This window comes from Rhea pennata, chromosome 31 (genome assembly GCF_028389875.1).
Source record: "Rhea pennata isolate bPtePen1 chromosome 31, bPtePen1.pri, whole genome shotgun sequence".
Taxonomy (NCBI): Eukaryota; Metazoa; Chordata; class Aves; order Rheiformes; family Rheidae; genus Rhea; species Rhea pennata.
Window position 1 is genome coordinate 2341963 of NC_084693.1, and position 15353 is coordinate 2357315.

The following is a 15353-nucleotide window of genomic DNA, read 5'->3' on the forward strand; positions in this document are numbered from 1 at the left end:
TTTAGACAATGATACTGATCTTTAATTTTTCAAAGAAAGTCTGCAATTTCAGCTACATTTGTTGCACAGGGACACAGTGAAATCTGTCTCATGGTGGCAGTACTAAATGCTGAATGGGAGAGAGGAAAACATGATGTCCATTATAATTTGCAAGTATTGCAGTTTTACTTGGGAAAAGACCCCCCCCCCAAAAAAAAAAAAAAAAAGAGCAGGTAGTAAATGCCTGTAAATCATATTCCAGGATCCTCCTGTCAGATCCACACAAAGCTTCCCTCGCTGCCCGTAGCACAGACCGCTCTGACAGGAGGACTTTGCCCATAGAGACAGAAAATAATTCTTGAAGTCAGTAGATTCATCCAAGCAAAACATCAGTAGTTTAACCGAAGTCTCAAAAGTCCCCCCTGAAGCAAGAACTCCTTCTATATCAGTGGATAAGAGCCGTAGCTGGCGATCCCACAGTGATTTGCATGGTTTCTTGACATGCGGATATAGCCATCTTCTCCAAAGCGCACGCCCCAGCTTTGCAAAGAGGAAACAAACAGCTAGTTGTTAGAAGAACAAAATTATTATTATTTTTTTCCTGTAAGGGAGATGCAGCCTCATCAACCTCGCAGTGTTTCTGAGGTCTTTGTTAGAGAGCTTTCTACAGGAAAATGATGGCACAAAAACATTCAGACTTCCTTGCTTCTGTGATGAAGTGTTTCAGTTAACAGTAATCAAACAGTAAATACAGTTTCATGTAATTCGAAATTCCATACTGAGTTACTACAACACCCTATCAAATTCTCTATCAATAAAGGTAAAGTGAGTATAAGTGTATTTTAAATACATTTAAAAATTCCTTAGCACTGGTAGTATGACATGAAAGCACCTTGACATGGCAAAGCATGAATCCCTGGAGAGTATGTTAAGGACTGATATGAACTTCCAGCTATATAACAGCTCACATTACACAAACATCTGACTGATCTCCCTCTAATCAATCTGTATAAATATCAGTTACTATAAAATTTCGTAGTCTGAGGATGTCAGCTTGAGCAGTGGGAAGTCACCCACAAGAAGCAAATCACTGTATAGATAAAAAGAGCTCTGTGACTTACTGTAGTGCTTTTACCTGTTTTTCACGAGCCAGTAATCCTTCCCATCGAGAGTGCCATAACCGATCACAACTACTGCATGATTCACCTCCTGGGTGCACAGTGGGTCATCGTACACACCTGCAAAAAAATGGATTTGGGGGAAAGCATGCCATCAGACCACCAGGCCATGTCTTGGCATCATCAGCCTGGTAGGACTGAATTCAACCTCTGACATGGTCATTGCTGATACTACGAATGTATGGACATATTAATGCCTTCATCTAGCAACTAAGCCAAGACTTGCCAAACTCAACCCAAATTTAAATGTGGTAAGTTTTACTTCTAGAGAAACCAAGAAGAGAAAGCATGGCCATGGATATGTGTGGCCTCTGGAGTAAAAGGACATACCTGACCTGTACAAGAAGAACGTAGGCTGGGTTGCATCTATGGCGACAGATACTGGTCCAATATTGGCTACAGCATCCTTCAGGGCTGCCTCGTTGCCGTAGGGGAGCTCAACATACTTGGAGCATGTGGCAGCTCGTGTGGAAACATTATATTGGCATGTCCCATTCTGGAGCAGGAGTGAAGCGAAAAAAAGAACCCATGGGGTCCACCAAGCATTCACATAAGTGCTTTCTATCAGCCCTCTTTTCCTCTGTGCCACCCTGTTCTTCACTTTTCTTTCACATTCCTTTCCCCCCCACACACACACAATTTTTCAATATGCAGAATTACAGAAAAGAGGGCTGGAAGGACCTGAAGAAATCAACTTGCCCATCTCCCTTTCCCACAGCCAGAATAAGTCAGATCATTTCAACAGAAGTCTCTGCCTTGTTTCTAGAAACCTTCAGTGCCAGTACTTCTACTACCTCTCTAAAGAAAGTCATTGCCTTCTCATGCTCCCCATCAAAAGATCCTCCTTGTGTTTAACTTAAATCTCCTCTATTCTAAATTAAGCCCATGGCTTCTCCTTCTCACTCTGGACACAGGTGAGCTCCTTTCGTCTCTGTAGCTGCATTAGGTGTGTTTGAACACTTACATTTCACTTTTCTTCCTTAGACTAAGCTGTTGTTGCTTTGACCTTTTTCCATAGGCCATGTTTTCAAGACGCCAGATCATTTCAGGGCATCTCTTTTGCCTCTGGACATCAAGACTTTCAGTGTCAAGATCACTATTTTCTTATCGCTCAACAACGTGAAGCTGCCACAAGCGGCAGGCACAGCACCCCGCAGCCCTAATAAAAGATCTATTATCTGTGACTTTTCAAAATATTGCATGAACACAGTTCACTGGAATCCTCTGCCCACTGAAATGGTAAAAACATCAAAGTCCCATTTTTAACCTACAGAGGATGGAATAAGCCATAGAGGAGAACAGGACCCAGGTGTCCCACCTCATCTTCACCTTGCTTTGCAGTATGATGCCTCATACTTTATCTAGGACAGAAGTAAATGTGTAGAAATTTTGGCTCCCAGTCCAGTTACTTACTGGTAAAGACTTCTTTCTTGGATTTGAAAGAATCACTTGCAAAGGCTGAAAAGATGCCATGTGAGACAGATAAAAAACAAGACAGAGAGAAGCCTGTAGGGGCAGGAAAGGTCCCTATGCAGGAGGGCAGAACGACCGACCGCACCACTTCCCTGCTCGCTTTAAAGCCCTCGTATTTCCCTATAGATTTCACATGCTGTTCCAGATTGATGCCCACCTCCGCCGTGTACGGGTAGGAATCATCCGAGTCGATTCCTTGGTTGTCTATGATGTACTGAAAAGCTCTGGTCATAAAACCTCCGCTGCAGCCTTTGTTCCCATACATCACAGAGCAGTCCACGAGGTTTTGGGCGCTCAGGGACACCAGCTTGCCTGTCTTCAGCTTCACCTGGGCTTCCAGGGCTCCCACGGCGCTGAAGGCCCAGCACGCCCCGCAGGCGCCCTGCAAAAGGCCCCGAGGCTCGCTGAGACGCTGCCCTGCGACGCCGAGAGCTGGGCAGGCGCGGGGAGACTTTGTACCTGGTTCTTCACGGCCGTGACGCAGCCCTTCTCCCGCCAGTCCACGGCGTCCGGGACTTTGATGCCAGACGGCCGGTACGTAGAGATCCGGTTTTGCTCGTGGGGAACTTTCAGCCCCGTGAGCAAAGCTGCCACTTCCTCACTGGTCTGGTGGGAAAAGAAAACAAACAGTCTTGAGCTGCTGGAGATAGCAGATTTGAGCTGCTGGAGATAGCAGATTTGAGGAGATCCTTGGCATTTCATTTTTTAAATTTAATTTCTAGACCTTCATTGGAAGAGGCAAAAATAAAATATGAAGCTTGATTCCAGCACCGAAATGTGGCTGGCATGTTTCCTCAAACAATATATGATCTTGGGTGATTCCCAAATACATTGTATGACCAGGACCGAGTCCCTACACCCCGAACGCTGCATTAAGAAGGAGCGATTTCCTCAGGCTGGATTGCCTCATGCCGGCAGGCTGAACACAGGAGCGCCTTTGCGGTTGGGTGCCTGCTGGAGACCAGAAGAAGAGGATGGACAAAGAAGAGCTGCGGGAGTTTTTCACTCCTGACCCACTTACAATCCTTGTTAATCATCCTGTCAGGTAATTACAGAGACAACCCCCTTCTCAGCCCGGGTTGGGGCCGCACTCACCATGTCTGCCAGGTGGTTCATGCCCAGCTGGTAGGAGCGCAGCCCCAGCGAGTGCTCCAGGTTGTGCAGCGTCACCAGGCGCAGGTTGCTCTCCCACGTCACGCGCCGCTTCCCTTCTTCTTTCTGAAATCAAACCCAGCCCCGTGGCGCCGCGGTGGGCAAAACCAGGCAGGGGTCTACAGGCCTTTGCAACCCCCTGGTCCACACTGTCGCGCCATCTGAGGCTGCTGAGACCTCTCCCGGCCAAATCCCCCCAGGAACCAGCAGTGCTTCAGAGCGCCGGGGCGCTGGTCCCCGCTGCAAAGCGCGATCGCTCCTGGGGTGCGACGCAGCAGCACCCGAACAAGGACGGAGCAGCCAGAGCAGCTCCCACCGCATTAGGTCCCCGAGCCACCCCCCGAGCCAACCCTACCTGGTGGCGATACTCTTTGCCATGGGTTTTCTTCCAGAGCTGCCAGTGCCAGTCCAGTGCGGGGTCGGGGTGCTCCAGTGCCGTAGCGAGCGCGACCAGCAAGGTGCCACAGGCCAGTAGCTTCATCCCACTCAGATCGGAGAGTTGGAGTGACACTGTGCGCAGGCTGGGAGCGAAGGACTCAGCGCCGGAGCCGGGCCGTGCGTGACCCCTCGGTGACAAATCCGGTTTGGTAAGGTCGGGGATGTCATCACCGGGCTCCCTCGCATGCCCTTTGCGGGATTCCTACACCAGGTGATGCCAACGGCGCCTGTCCTGCCCACCCAGGCAAACACCCCGTAGCCGCACTGCCCAACTCCGCTGTCCTGCTGCATGTGCTCGGCGCCTGCGAGGTGGGAGAAGGGCAGGGAAATCCCATCCAGGGCCCATAAACTCCATTGGGGAAAAGCCTGCCGGGTCCAAGCCTTGCCTGTTCGGACACAAACACGCAGGGACGCATCCAGGCACACGCGTCATCTCACAGTTCCACCCTGCCTGGGAAACCCTCCTCGGGGGAGGCTCACACATGCCCTGGCCAGGCGGCTGTTTTGACATACTGAGGTTTTCCACCACCTTAAAAAGCTAGAATTCCTATTTTCATCCAGCCATTCCCTACCAGCTCCTGGGGAGAGGGCTCCTACGTACAGTTCAATTGACCACAGGAGTCTTGGAGGAGAGTTAGAGATAAAACGGAGTCATACTGCACTACACAAACATAGTTTCTTTGATTTCTACTTCCTCAAAGCTCACTTGTCCCGAAGTAGGTTTAAAACACAGAAGTGCCCAACGTACCTGAACAGCCTTCTGCCAGCACGGGGCTCTGGGTACAGCTCTTCAGCTGCCCGGTGGTAGTGGGGTGGCAGGGACAAATCCTGTATGTCCCCAGTGCCTGCTTGCTGCTGGGGTCCCCAGGAGCTCTGGCACTGGGCGTGCTGCAGCTGCAACTTGTCCGACAAATCACATGCGTCAGGAAATGAGGAAATGCTCTGATTTCATTTTCACTTAGCTAGGACTGGGCCTGTGGCACCACTCGCAGGTTTATTTGAAGCAGCTGGTCCAGTATCGGAGAAAGTGAAGCGGTTTGCTGCTCCTGGCACCCCCCAAATTAATGCAAAGGTGTGGCAAAGCTCTCAAAGTGCTTTCCTGGCTTGCAGGGCCAGCGGGCGAGAGCGGGGCTCGTGGCTGCGTTGTGGGTGGCTGACACGTTTTTGCATTTCTGGGGCTCAGTGCGGAGCCGAGATGGGACGAGGCTGAGTGTGGGACCTCCCCCCCACCACACACAGCTGGTTTGAACCAGGCATCGCCCTTGGACTGGATCAGAACTCCCATCTCACCGCCGTCACGTATCAACCAGACCAGAGCCAGCTCTCAGAAAATCGGATTTATTCACTTTTCTGTGGGGAAGCACAGAGGGGAAGACACAGTTTAAATATACTGATTACATGGCCTGCTATATCAGCGGGCAGCCTCAGTGCTGCATGGAAGCGGGAGACGCATTTAATGCACGTTATCCTGCAGCCGTTGCAGTCAATCTGCACATGCCGTCAGCAAAGTCTACAGCAGCAGCTGGAAAATCATGTGCCAGCCGCCGTGCCAGGGCTTCCTCTGGGATCCCACGAAGCTGAGCCAGGCAGCAAGGCGCATTTCTCAGCGTTGCGAAGCACCTTGGGCATAAAATGGCTTTAAGGAATCATCTTCTAGGAAAGGAAGAGGGGGCAAAGCAATGTCACAGGAGCTTTCAAGATGAAGCTGAGTCATTTTCTAAAAGGGAGCTGCGGCTGCCGGGGATTGCGGGAGTTAGCGATGATGCCAGAGAGCCGTCACCTAAATAACTGAAATAATTTCCGACAGATGATCCCTTATTAGTGGATCTTCTTTGGGAGGGTGAATTAAGTGGTCATACTTGACAAGACATTCAGAGAGACCAACTGCGATCATCATTTCTGCTACATGTCTGTAAAAATGCGACCGGATCCTTAAATAAGGCCCGAAGGCTGGAGCAGATCCACGTGCGCCTGAGCTCAGCAGGGCGAGAGGTGGCGTCCCGAGAGCTCATCTCGAAGCAGAGAGCCCCCCTAGATCTGAGGGTAAGAGGCGTAGCTGGCAATCCCACACTGGTTTCCGCGGTTCCTCGACATTCGGATGTAGCCCTGCTCGCCAAAGCGCACGCCCCAGCTTTGGGAAGAAGGAAAAAGCAGAATTAGGCACGAGGAAGACAACCTCTTCCCTCCATACCACCCCCCCGTTTTTTAAACCAGGCCAGGTCCCATCTCTGCGGTACAGACCCGCTCGCTCTTCCTCCCCTGCAGCCACAGGGATAGCCAAATTCACATCTTTTGCCCCAAAAGGCCAAAGCTCCTGAGTACTTCCCTGCCCCTGCCAGATTTTGCTGCCATTAACTTTTCTTGGAGGCAGAAGGAAATAATTTCTATGCATTGGAGTGAGTTGAAGCCACAAGTGAAATACCAGGCAAAGATGTGCAAGTTATTTTTGTATATTTAAAACATATTTTACTTTGAAAAAAATCTGACCCAAGGGCTGGAGATGAGAGAGACAGGAGAAAACTGGTGCTTTTTAAAGCCAACTCTGACATGAAGATAAGGGAGTTTCGTTTATAGAGCTGCCCATAGTGTTTTTTTTAAGAGAGAATACCGTTCAGTTGCTAAATGTAGCCGTGCTGATATCACAGCATTTTCCAGAGATGCGCCGGTTTGAGGGGGGGCTGTTCGCTTTCAACGCTTTGCGTCTTGTTTTGAATTTTGAATGGTGCAAAACCGCTCACGCTGCTCACAGACGCCGTAAGGCAAGCGGTGGCTTGGCTGCCGCGCTGCCTGGCGCCGCAGCTCTGGACCGTTTGCGCGAGGGGATTCTCCGGAGGGAACGCCAGCGCGTCTCTGAATCAAAGCCGCTTGGTTTCTCTCCTCCACGGTAAGCTGAGAAACGCCAGCTCTTGGCTCTGGCTCAGCATCCGGCAGCGTTTGAAACACTGGAATTTCCCGCAGCGCAGAAAGCCCGGTTTGGAGCCAGCTCCGACGAGCCATGCGGCAGCGATTCGGGTGACTCTCAGCGATTCGGGTTTACAGGGTTTAATCAGGGGCCCTTTACACCGTTCTTGCAACGTGGCCGGGCCTTAAACGTGTGTAAGAAAAGTGACGCGCATTTAAAAGCTATTTTATGTTACCGGGACGGTATAAGGAGAGTTGCCCTAGGAACCAAGTCCGATGACGTGCAGTGCTGGCACATTTGTGAAATCTTTGGGGCGCCCCTTTGGGTCCAAGCCGAGCCGAGGAGAAGCAGCTCAGTGACTGCGTTCCCCGTACCTGTTTTTCACGAGCCAGTAGTCCTTCCCGTCCGACGTGCCGTAGCCGACGACAAGCACCGCGTGGTTCCCGGTCTGAGAGCAACGGGGCTCGTCGTAGATACCTGGAAGGCGTTTGGAAACACGTTTAAGGCAACCTGCCCCAAATCAAGATTCAAGTTCAGTCTCTGGTAGGCATTAACCAATGCCGCAGCCGCCTGTCACCGAGAAAGAGGGCAGCGACGCGCGTCACACTCGCGGAGCATTAAATTTGGACACGTTGGGCTGCGGGAAGCGGAGCGCGGCCCTTTGTCGCTCCTCCCGGCGCTCCGATAGGCGACGCACCCTCTTTGTACAGGAAGAACGTGGGCTGGCCGGCGTCGATGCTGACGGAGACGGGCCCCACGCTGGCGACGGCATCCTTCAGCACGCCCTCGTCGCCGCGCGGGAGCTCGACGTAGTTGGAGCAGGTGGCCGCCCGCGCCGCCGGGTTGTAGCGGCACGCGCCGTCCTGGCAAAGGGGCGAGGGGAAACCGTGTCGGCTCCCGCTCTGCGTTGCCCGCACGGGAGAGACCTGACGCTCGCAGCTTTAAATGCAGCTGCGCCTCTGGTTTTGCCGAGGCGGATTTTCTTTGGAAGCCGCAGGACTGTAATTCTCCCATTTCAATGGTTCGGCACCCCAGGCTGAGCCGAGCGTTGCCCGGGTCTGACGCCCACCTGCGCCGTGTACGGGTAGGAATCGTCCGAGTCGATTCCTTGGTTGTCTATGATGTACTGGAAAGCCTTGTTTCTCCATCCGCCACCGCAGCCTTTGTTCCCGTAGCTCCAGGAGCAGTCCACGAGGTTTTGGGCGCTCAGGGACACCAGCTTGCCCGTCTTCAGCTTCACCTGGGCTTCCAGGGCTCCCACGGCGCTGAAGGCCCAGCACGCCCCGCAGGCGCCCTGCAAAAGGCCCCGAGGCTCGCGGAGACGCTGCCCTGCGACGCCGAGAGCTGGGCAGGCGCGGGGAGACTTTGTACCTGGTTCTTCACGGCCGTGACGCAGCCCTTCTCCCGCCAGTCCACGGCGTCCGGGACTTTGGTGCCAGACGGCCGGTACGTAGAGGTCCGGTTTTGCTCGTGGGGAACTTTCAGCCCCGTGAGCAAAGCTGCCACCTCCTCGCTGGTCTGGTGGGAAGAAGCACACGTGCATCTGGCACGTGCCAAGGTTTCCTTTCCCTCCCAGGCCGCCGTCGGACGTGGGGAGAAACTGCGTGACGGGAGAGCAGATCCGTCCACGCCCGGACGTCCGCGCCGTCCTCACCAGACCCACGCAGCCAGGTTTGTCCTCGCAGCCTATGGGCACTGGCGGAGGTGGGTCCACGACGCGGCGCGTTTCGTCCCTGGCCCTGCTCGGCCGAAAGGCCGACGTCCCCGTGCGCTCGAGCCCCGCGGCTGGGGGTTTCGCTCACCATGTCTGCCAGGTGGTTCATGCCCAGCTGGTAGGAGCGCAGCCCCAGCGAGTGCTCCAGGTTGTGCAGCGTCACCAGGCGCAGGTTGCTCTCCCACGTCACGCGCCGCTTCCCTTCCTCTTTCTGAAATCAAACCCAGCCCCGCAGCGCCGCGGTGGGCAAAATGGGCCGGCAGCCGTTTCACCCTTCGTTTCACCCCTGTGCAAGGCTGCTGAGACCCCTCCCGGCCAAATCCCCCCAGGAACCAGCAGCGCTTCCAAACTGGCAGCTCCTCTCCCCGCTGCAAAGTGCGCTCGCTCCCGGCGTGCGACGCTGCAGCGTCTCAAGCAAGGCGGGAGCAGCTCCCACCGCGTTAGGCCCCCGAGCCACCCCCCGAGCCAGCCCTACCTGGTGGCGATACTCTTTGCCATGGGTTTTCTTCCAGAGCTGCCAGTGCCAGTCCAGTGCGGGGTCGGGGTGCCCCAGCACGGCGGCGAGCGTGGCCAGGAAGGCGCCGCAGACGAACGGCTTCATCCCGCTCGGCTCGGACTGCAGAGCGATGCAGTGAGGCAGCGGCAGAGCCCCAGCCTGGCTCCGGCAGCGGGTTGTGCTTCCCCCGCTGCCGTTCCCAAACGCACGCTTCCCCTTTACAGCTCTTTCCACAGCCTGGAGCTGTCTCTAGTTACACTGTGAGGCTCTGCAGCCCCCAGTGCAACTACGGGGCAGGATGGGACCCTCCTTCTGCACACACACCCACGCGAGCATTCACGCCCACACACACGAGTGCCCGCGCGCGAGCGACACCGGCCCCAGGAAGCTCCTTGTCTGGAAACTCTGAGCATCCCCAGATATTTTCTCTTGCAAACAGCCAGTTTCCATCTCCATCGCTGCAGCGACTCTTGAGGGAAAGGAGCCGCCGGGGGAGAAGCGCCGAGGACGAGCTCCATCCCTGCCGTGTGAGTGCAAAGGGATCGTTTCTTCCTCCTCATCCCCCCCTCTCCAAGCGGGCATCTCCTGGCAGGGGCCAAACGGCGCGAGGGGGCCGTACCTGCCTGGCTGCGGGCGAGGGGAGCGGGTCACGTTCCTGCCTGGCTGCGGGGCAGCTTCCTGCGAATCCCGGCTCAGCCTGGCGACGAGGGACCGGGGCGAGCGAGGGGATGCGAGGAGATCCCTGCGCTCCCCGCCGCCGGCTGCAGCCCTGTGCGTGGTTCGGGGAAGCGGTGAATGAAGAAACGCTCTGATTTCACTTTCTTTTCTCCCCGCTCTCGTTTTGAACAACCTTGACGTCCCAGCAGCCCTCGAGGGCAGAGCCAGCGTCCCTCATCCTCTGTGTCACACGCTGGGAACCAGCCCAGACCGTCCGGGCACCTATGTCTTGACGCGTGGGCAAGCGCGAGCACGAAAATAACTCACCGGTGAGTCTGTAAAGCAAATTTCACCTTCCCTTCCTGTTAGCAGCTTGGCTGTGCTCGGTTCCATTATGTTGTATTAGAAGGACCCCTTGGATGTGGGGTTTAAGGGAAAGGACCTGTGCTGGGTTTTGGCTGTAAAATGCCCCCTCAGGGCGTGGGGATTTGCTGAACGACACCAGCACCGTCCCCTTTGGCTCCGGCAGCACCTTCGTCTCCTGCTGCACCCCGGGCTCCTGCTTTCTTGGGAAAGGGACGGACTTTTCCAGCACGACACCCCCATCCCACCATCCAGTCGGGGCAGCACAGAGCAAAGCAGCCCGAGCTTCTATTCCCAACAGTGTTTATTTTAAAAATAAAATTGTATCATTCTCGGCAGCCCCCTGGGACTCCAGGCGTTGGGGGCGGGGGGGGGGAGACGGACGGGACATGCGGCGAGGCCGGATCCGCACGCTGCGCGGGGGGAAGGCGGCAGAGCCGGTGCGGTGCCGCCCACATGCCCACGCGACCTCTTCCCAGAGGCAGAGGCCGGCGCGAGGCCTGTTCGCACGAGCGTCTCCGGCCCCATCAGACTCTCCGGAGCCGCGGGAAGGAGGGAGCGGCCACGCGCGGCCGAGGGGAAGGGGGACGGCACCAGGCCTGGGGATAACGGAGCGGGGTTGGGGGGTAAATCGCACCGCGGCGGGAGGGGGGGGGGATCTCTCCCCTCTCCTTTGGGAAGCTCCCTTAGTGGGGAGGGAGAGATCCCCCGCCGGGACGTCTGCTTCGGAGAGGGTAAAAAGGCCGCATTCGCCCGCGGGGAAGGGGGGCAGCCGGGAGGCGCTCGGCGGCGCGGGAGCGCTCACATCTTGGGGAAGCTGGCGAGGTTGGCGACGCCGCAGGCGTTGTTCATGTTGCGCGCCAGCAGGACGTAGCCCTTGTTGCCCCACTCTTCGCCCCAGCTGCGGCGAGAAAGGGCAGGCGCTGAGCCGCCGGCTCCGCGGGCGCCGGAGCCTGGCCCGCCACGCCGGCCCCCTCCCCTTCCCCGCTAACCTGTTCTTGATGATCCAGTGCTTGGTGCCCTTCTGCGCGCCGTAGCCCACCGCCAGCACCGCGTGGTTGATGTTCTGCGCGTTGCAGCTCTCGTCGTAGTAGACGCCTGAGCGGGAGGGCGGCCGGTTAGGGGGGGCGCGGGACGCGCCGCCGGGGCTGCCGCCGGAGAGACGCCAGCTCACCCCGGCTGTAGAACTGGAAGGAGGGCAGGCTGGCGTCGATGCCCACGGAGACGGGGCCGATCCTGGCCACGGCCCTCTTCAAAGCCTTCTCGTTCCCTTCGGGGATCTCCCGGTAGCCTCGGCACTTGGCCGCCTTCCCGGTGGGGTTGTACATGCAGCTCTCGTCCTGCGAGAGGGCCGGCACGAGGGGACGGGTGAAGAGGCCGCGTGGGCGCCGGCGCCGCCGGGGCCTCGCTGCCCCCCCCCCCCCCCCCGCCTGTCCGCCGCCGACCTGGCCGACGTAGGGGTAGGCGTCCTCGGAGTCGATGCCGCGGTTCTGCCGGACGTACTCGAACGCGTTGGTCATGTAGCCGCCGCCGCAGCCGTCGTTGTTGGTCACGCAGTCCACCAGGTTTTGGGGGCTCAGCGAGAGCAGCTTGCCCGTCTTCCTCTTCAGCTGCCCCTCCAGGGCGCCCACGGAGCTGAAAGCCCAGCACGACCCGCACTGGCCCTGCCGGGGGACGGGCCGCGGTGATGCCGGGGTGACGCCGGGGTGGCGCCGGGCGCCCCCGGGGCCGCCCCGCTCACCTGGTTCTTCACGGGCGTCACGTAGCCCTTCTTCCTCCAGTCGACGGCGGCCGGCGGCCGCTCGGCCCCGTCGGCCGCGTAGAGCGTGTCGTTGCGGCGCGGGCGGCCCCGCGGCACCTTGAGGCCCGTCATGGTCCTCACCACCTCCTCGCTGGTCTGGGGAAGGAGCCGAGGCGGCTGGGCACGGCCCCGGGGGGGTGTGGGCGGCCCCGGCGCCGCGGCCCCTCCTCGGCGGCCCCGGGGCCACTCACCATGTCGCCCAGGTGGTTCATGGCCAGCTCGAAGGTGCGGGCGCCCCGCGCGTGCTCCAGGTTGTGCGCCCCGATGTACCGCAGGTTTTTCTCCCAGATCAGCCGCCGCGAGAGCTCGTCCGCCTGCGCCGCGGCACCGACACGGCGCTGGGGAGCCGCTGCGGGACGCCGGCGCCCGCCGGCCGCCCCCGCCGCCGTGTCCCGGGGCACCGCGGAGCCCCGGACCGGCCCCGCCACCGCGGGGACCCCGCCGTACCTCGCCGTTGTACTGCTTCCGGTAGCTTTTCTTCCACAGCTCCCACTGGGCGTCCAGCGCCGGCTCGGGGCGCAGCTGGGCCGCCGCCGCCACGGGCACCAGCAGGGCCAGCAGACGGGGCCACCACAGCCTGGGCACCGGCGAAACGCTGGCGGCGGTGCCGGCACCCCGCGCCCGGCCCGGGGTTTGCACTGGGGCGCCAGGACCCCCCCCTCAACCCGCCCGCCCGCCCCGTGACCGGGCTCTGGGGCACCGGGACCCCTCGCTCACCCTGTTTGGGGGGCCGCAGAGGGGCTGGCGCTCGTGCCTGGTTCGGGCTCGGAGCCCGCCGGCCGCCCGCGGGCATCGCTCGAGCTGCCCTCGCACCTCCCCCACCATCGCCGCCTCGTGCCTCAGTTTCCCCCTTCCAGCCCCGAACTCCACTGACGCTGCCCGACGGAGCCATGTTCCCGCCGGGCTCCCCCCTCCCCCACCCCCCCCCCGAGGCCAAAAGCCCCCCGAAAAGCCCCGGCGATGCCCCCGCGGGCCCCTCCGCCTCCCCGGCCCGCTCACCCAGGCATGGCGCTGTCGGCGGGAGCGCGGCGCGGGCCGGGATGCGGGTGCCGCCGCCGCGGCTCTTTTATGCTGCCGGATTGAGGAAGTTGGAGGCAGCTGGAAAATCTGGGCAGTCGCCCAGGTTCGCTCAGGACGGGGGGAAGGAGGCGGGGGGGGGGGGGACCGCCGCTTTGGCTCCTTCCCGGCTTCACATGATGCTCCGGGACAGAGCTGAATCAGCTGGGGGCTCAGGGGCAGCCGCCCAGGGCCTGCCCCGGGGACCCCCTCCTGCCCCAGGGACCTCCTCTTGCCCCCAGGATGTTCTCCTGCCCCAGGGTCCTGCTTCGGGGACCTCCTCCTACCCCAAGGTCCTGCCCCAGGGACCCCCTCCTGCCCCCAGGATGTTCTCCTGCCCCAGTATCCTGCTCCATGGACCTCCTCCTGCCCCCGGGACATCCTCCCACCCCAAGGCACTGCTCTGGGGCCATCCTCGTGCCCCAGTGGCATCTTCTCTCCCAGGGGTGCTCTCCTGCCCCGGGGCCAGGGGACCCTGTCCCAGCACCCCGGCATGTGCTGAGCTCCAGATGGCTTAAGGAAATTGCCGCGTGGCAGGATTAGCCTCTCCCTGCACGTGGGAGGTCGCTGCAGGACACCGGGGCAGGCGGTTCCCCGGCGAGCGCCGGACGGGACCCCGAGCCCCCAGCAGGGTCACGCCACGCTGGACGCCCGCCTCGGGGGGAGACGCGCCGAGGTCGGGGCACCGATGTGACCGCCCGAGTGGCCAAGCTGGGGGGGGGGGGGGAAGTGGGAGCAGCCGGTGCTTTCTGCAGTGACTGGAGCCCCGTCACGCGGCTTCCCGGCGGGACGACTCAGAAAACCCACCTTATTCACCGCCCGGGGGGGGGGGGGGTCCCGGCCCGGGCACGAAGTAACCCCCGGGGTCAGCCCAGGAGCGAGGGGCAGAGTTAAGGGGATGCCCAGATCTGGGGTGGAATCCGCCTCCGAAGCATCCCCGTCCCTCTGCCCAGGGCCGGGGCGCCGCGGGCGCGAGCCCCGCGCGGCTCCCCGGACAGGGGCAGCTGAGTCAGCGCGGGGCTCGCGGCGGACTCACGGCCGCCAGGACAGCGGGGGGCCGGCCCGGCCCGCGCACGGGGCCCTGAGTCAGGCGCGCGTGACCGCGGCGCCGGGCCAGGCCGGGGGGGCCCCCGCGTTGGGGGCAAGGGGCCCGGGGCCGCGACGCCTTTTTTGGGGAAGAACGTGACTTTTTCTTTTGCAAAGGCCCCCAAGCGAGCTCCCGGAGAAACTCGGAGCTCCCAAGCGCCCGCTACCGCGGCTCCAGCCCAGGGCTGGAAGTAGTTAAGAGGGGGAGGGCGAGGAAGGGAGGGAGCCTGTGGGAGAAGCAGCACCCACGGGGGCCGCCTGGCCCAGCACCGCCAGTGCCAGGACCCCCCTGCGGCAGGGGACGCGAGGGAAGCTGCCCCCCACGCCGAGGGAAGCAAAGAGACAGAAAAGAGGAGACAGCTTTGGAAAGAAAAAAAAAAAAGGAGAAAATATTTTGTTGTAAAATCTCTGCTACATATAGTTATCTGCAACCTCTGTTACAACACGGAGCGCTCGGCCCCAAGGAGGAAGTCTGGCTCCCGGCCGCAGCGGCGGTACAATAAAATAACAGCCCTCCTCCTCCCCCCGCCTCGAAAAAAAATACAGTTAGCAGAAGGGGGAGCAACGGGAAGGAGCTGCTGCCCCCGGCTGCCGTCCCCCGAGTCTCCGCGGGGGCCCTGGTGACGGTGCACGGCCAGGGGGGTGGCGGACGCTGGGCCCCCTCCCGCGGCGCCAGTCCTCATCCTCCGGGACGAGCCGGGTCAGCATTTCCCGACGGGATCAGCACAGTCCGTCCTGGCCCTTTTTTCCTCCCCCCTAATCCGTGGGGGAATCCGAAATCGAGGGGCGTCAACAGCAGCGTCTCGGAGCGTCGGGCAGAGCTCCGCCGCCGGGGCTCGGCGCTGGTCCTCGGCGAGCTCCCAGGAGACTTAACACCGTGCCACTTTACAGAGCGGATCTCCTCTAAGCCAGAGGAAACTCCGCAGCCTGGCAGCCAGGGAAGCCGGTGACAGCGGCAACGCGGGGCACGAGGGATCGCCGTGGTCCAAGACGTGGTTATTGCTGGTGGCTCAGGTTCCCTGGGTTTAAAAAAAAAAAAAAAAAAAAAAAAAAAAAAA

General features: G+C 59.6%; 3 protein-coding genes across 5 annotated transcripts; all 3 read right to left on the reverse strand.

Moving 5' to 3' along the window:
* Nucleotides 1–5090, reverse strand: CTSS (cathepsin S). Its single transcript, XM_062597570.1, has 8 exons — nucleotides 4969–5090; nucleotides 4138–4348; nucleotides 3726–3848; nucleotides 3090–3236; nucleotides 2788–3012; nucleotides 1488–1653; nucleotides 1115–1217; nucleotides 1–519 (listed from the first exon to the last, which is right to left on the reverse strand). The coding sequence occupies exons 2-8, from the start codon at nucleotides 4261–4263 to the stop codon at nucleotides 420–422; spliced, it is 990 nt and encodes a 329-aa protein (XP_062453554.1). The 5' UTR covers nucleotides 4264–4348; nucleotides 4969–5090; the 3' UTR covers nucleotides 1–419.
* Nucleotides 5091–5544: 454 nt separating this feature from the next.
* Nucleotides 5545–10562, reverse strand: LOC134152309 (cathepsin S-like). Of its 2 annotated transcripts, XR_009960993.1 has the most exons (9): nucleotides 9952–10562; nucleotides 9312–9852; nucleotides 8925–9047; nucleotides 8494–8640; nucleotides 8192–8416; nucleotides 7820–7985; nucleotides 7497–7599; nucleotides 6829–7305; nucleotides 6273–6351 (listed from the first exon to the last, which is right to left on the reverse strand). XR_009960993.1 is itself a non-coding variant. In XM_062597571.1 (8 exons), the coding sequence occupies exons 2-8, from the start codon at nucleotides 9435–9437 to the stop codon at nucleotides 6252–6254; spliced, it is 990 nt and encodes a 329-aa protein (XP_062453555.1). In that variant the 5' UTR covers nucleotides 9438–9852; nucleotides 9952–10562; the 3' UTR covers nucleotides 5545–6251. The 2 variants fall into 2 exon arrangements, 1 of the variants encoding a protein (XP_062453555.1); XM_062597571.1 differs by lacking the exon at nucleotides 6829–7305 and having other exon boundaries at nucleotides 5545–6351.
* A 76-nt stretch (nucleotides 10563–10638) lies between these two features.
* On the reverse strand, nucleotides 10639–13255 carry CTSK (cathepsin K). 2 transcript variants are annotated; one of them, XM_062597569.1, is made up of 8 exons: nucleotides 13153–13255; nucleotides 12601–12730; nucleotides 12345–12467; nucleotides 12094–12249; nucleotides 11798–12016; nucleotides 11527–11692; nucleotides 11345–11450; nucleotides 10639–11253 (listed from the first exon to the last, which is right to left on the reverse strand). In XM_062597569.1, exons 1-8 carry the CDS (start codon nucleotides 13158–13160, stop codon nucleotides 11154–11156), a joined length of 1008 nt encoding a protein of 335 aa, XP_062453553.1. In that variant the 5' UTR covers nucleotides 13161–13255; the 3' UTR covers nucleotides 10639–11153. The 2 variants fall into 2 exon arrangements, with proteins under 2 accessions (XP_062453553.1, XP_062453552.1); XM_062597568.1 differs by having other exon boundaries at nucleotides 12601–12748; nucleotides 13153–13228.
* Nucleotides 13256–15353: the final 2098 nt, after the last annotated feature.

Bases quoted from the DNA above. Each gene is read 5' to 3' on its own strand.
- CTSS (XM_062597570.1), bottom strand. From the start codon at position 4,263: ATGAAGCTACTGGCCTGTGGCACCTTGCTGGTCGCGCTCGCTACGGCA. The intron at 3,013-3,089 runs GTACAAAGTCTC...GGCCTTTTGCAG, and splicing joins TCACGGCCGTGAAGAACCAG to GGCGCCTGCGGGGCGTGCTG. The intron at 1,218-1,487 runs GTATGTCCTTTT...ATTTTTTTGCAG, and splicing joins GTTCTTCTTGTACAGGTCAG to GTGTGTACGATGACCCACTG.
- CTSK (XM_062597568.1), bottom strand. The intron at 12,468-12,600 runs GTACGGCGGGGT...GCCGCGGCGCAG, and splicing joins GGAAGCAGTACAACGGCGAG to GCGGACGAGCTCTCGCGGCG. The intron at 11,451-11,526 runs GTGAGCTGGCGT...CCTCCCGCTCAG, and splicing joins CTTCCAGTTCTACAGCCGGG to GCGTCTACTACGACGAGAGC.
- LOC134152309 (XM_062597571.1), bottom strand. From the start codon at position 9,437: ATGAAGCCGTTCGTCTGCGGCGCCTTCCTGGCCACGCTCGCCGCCGTG. The intron at 9,048-9,311 runs GTAGGGCTGGCT...GTTTGATTTCAG, and splicing joins GCAAAGAGTATCGCCACCAG to AAAGAGGAAGGGAAGCGGCG. The intron at 7,600-7,819 runs GTGCGTCGCCTA...AACGCCTTCCAG, and splicing joins GTTCTTCCTGTACAAAGAGG to GTATCTACGACGAGCCCCGT.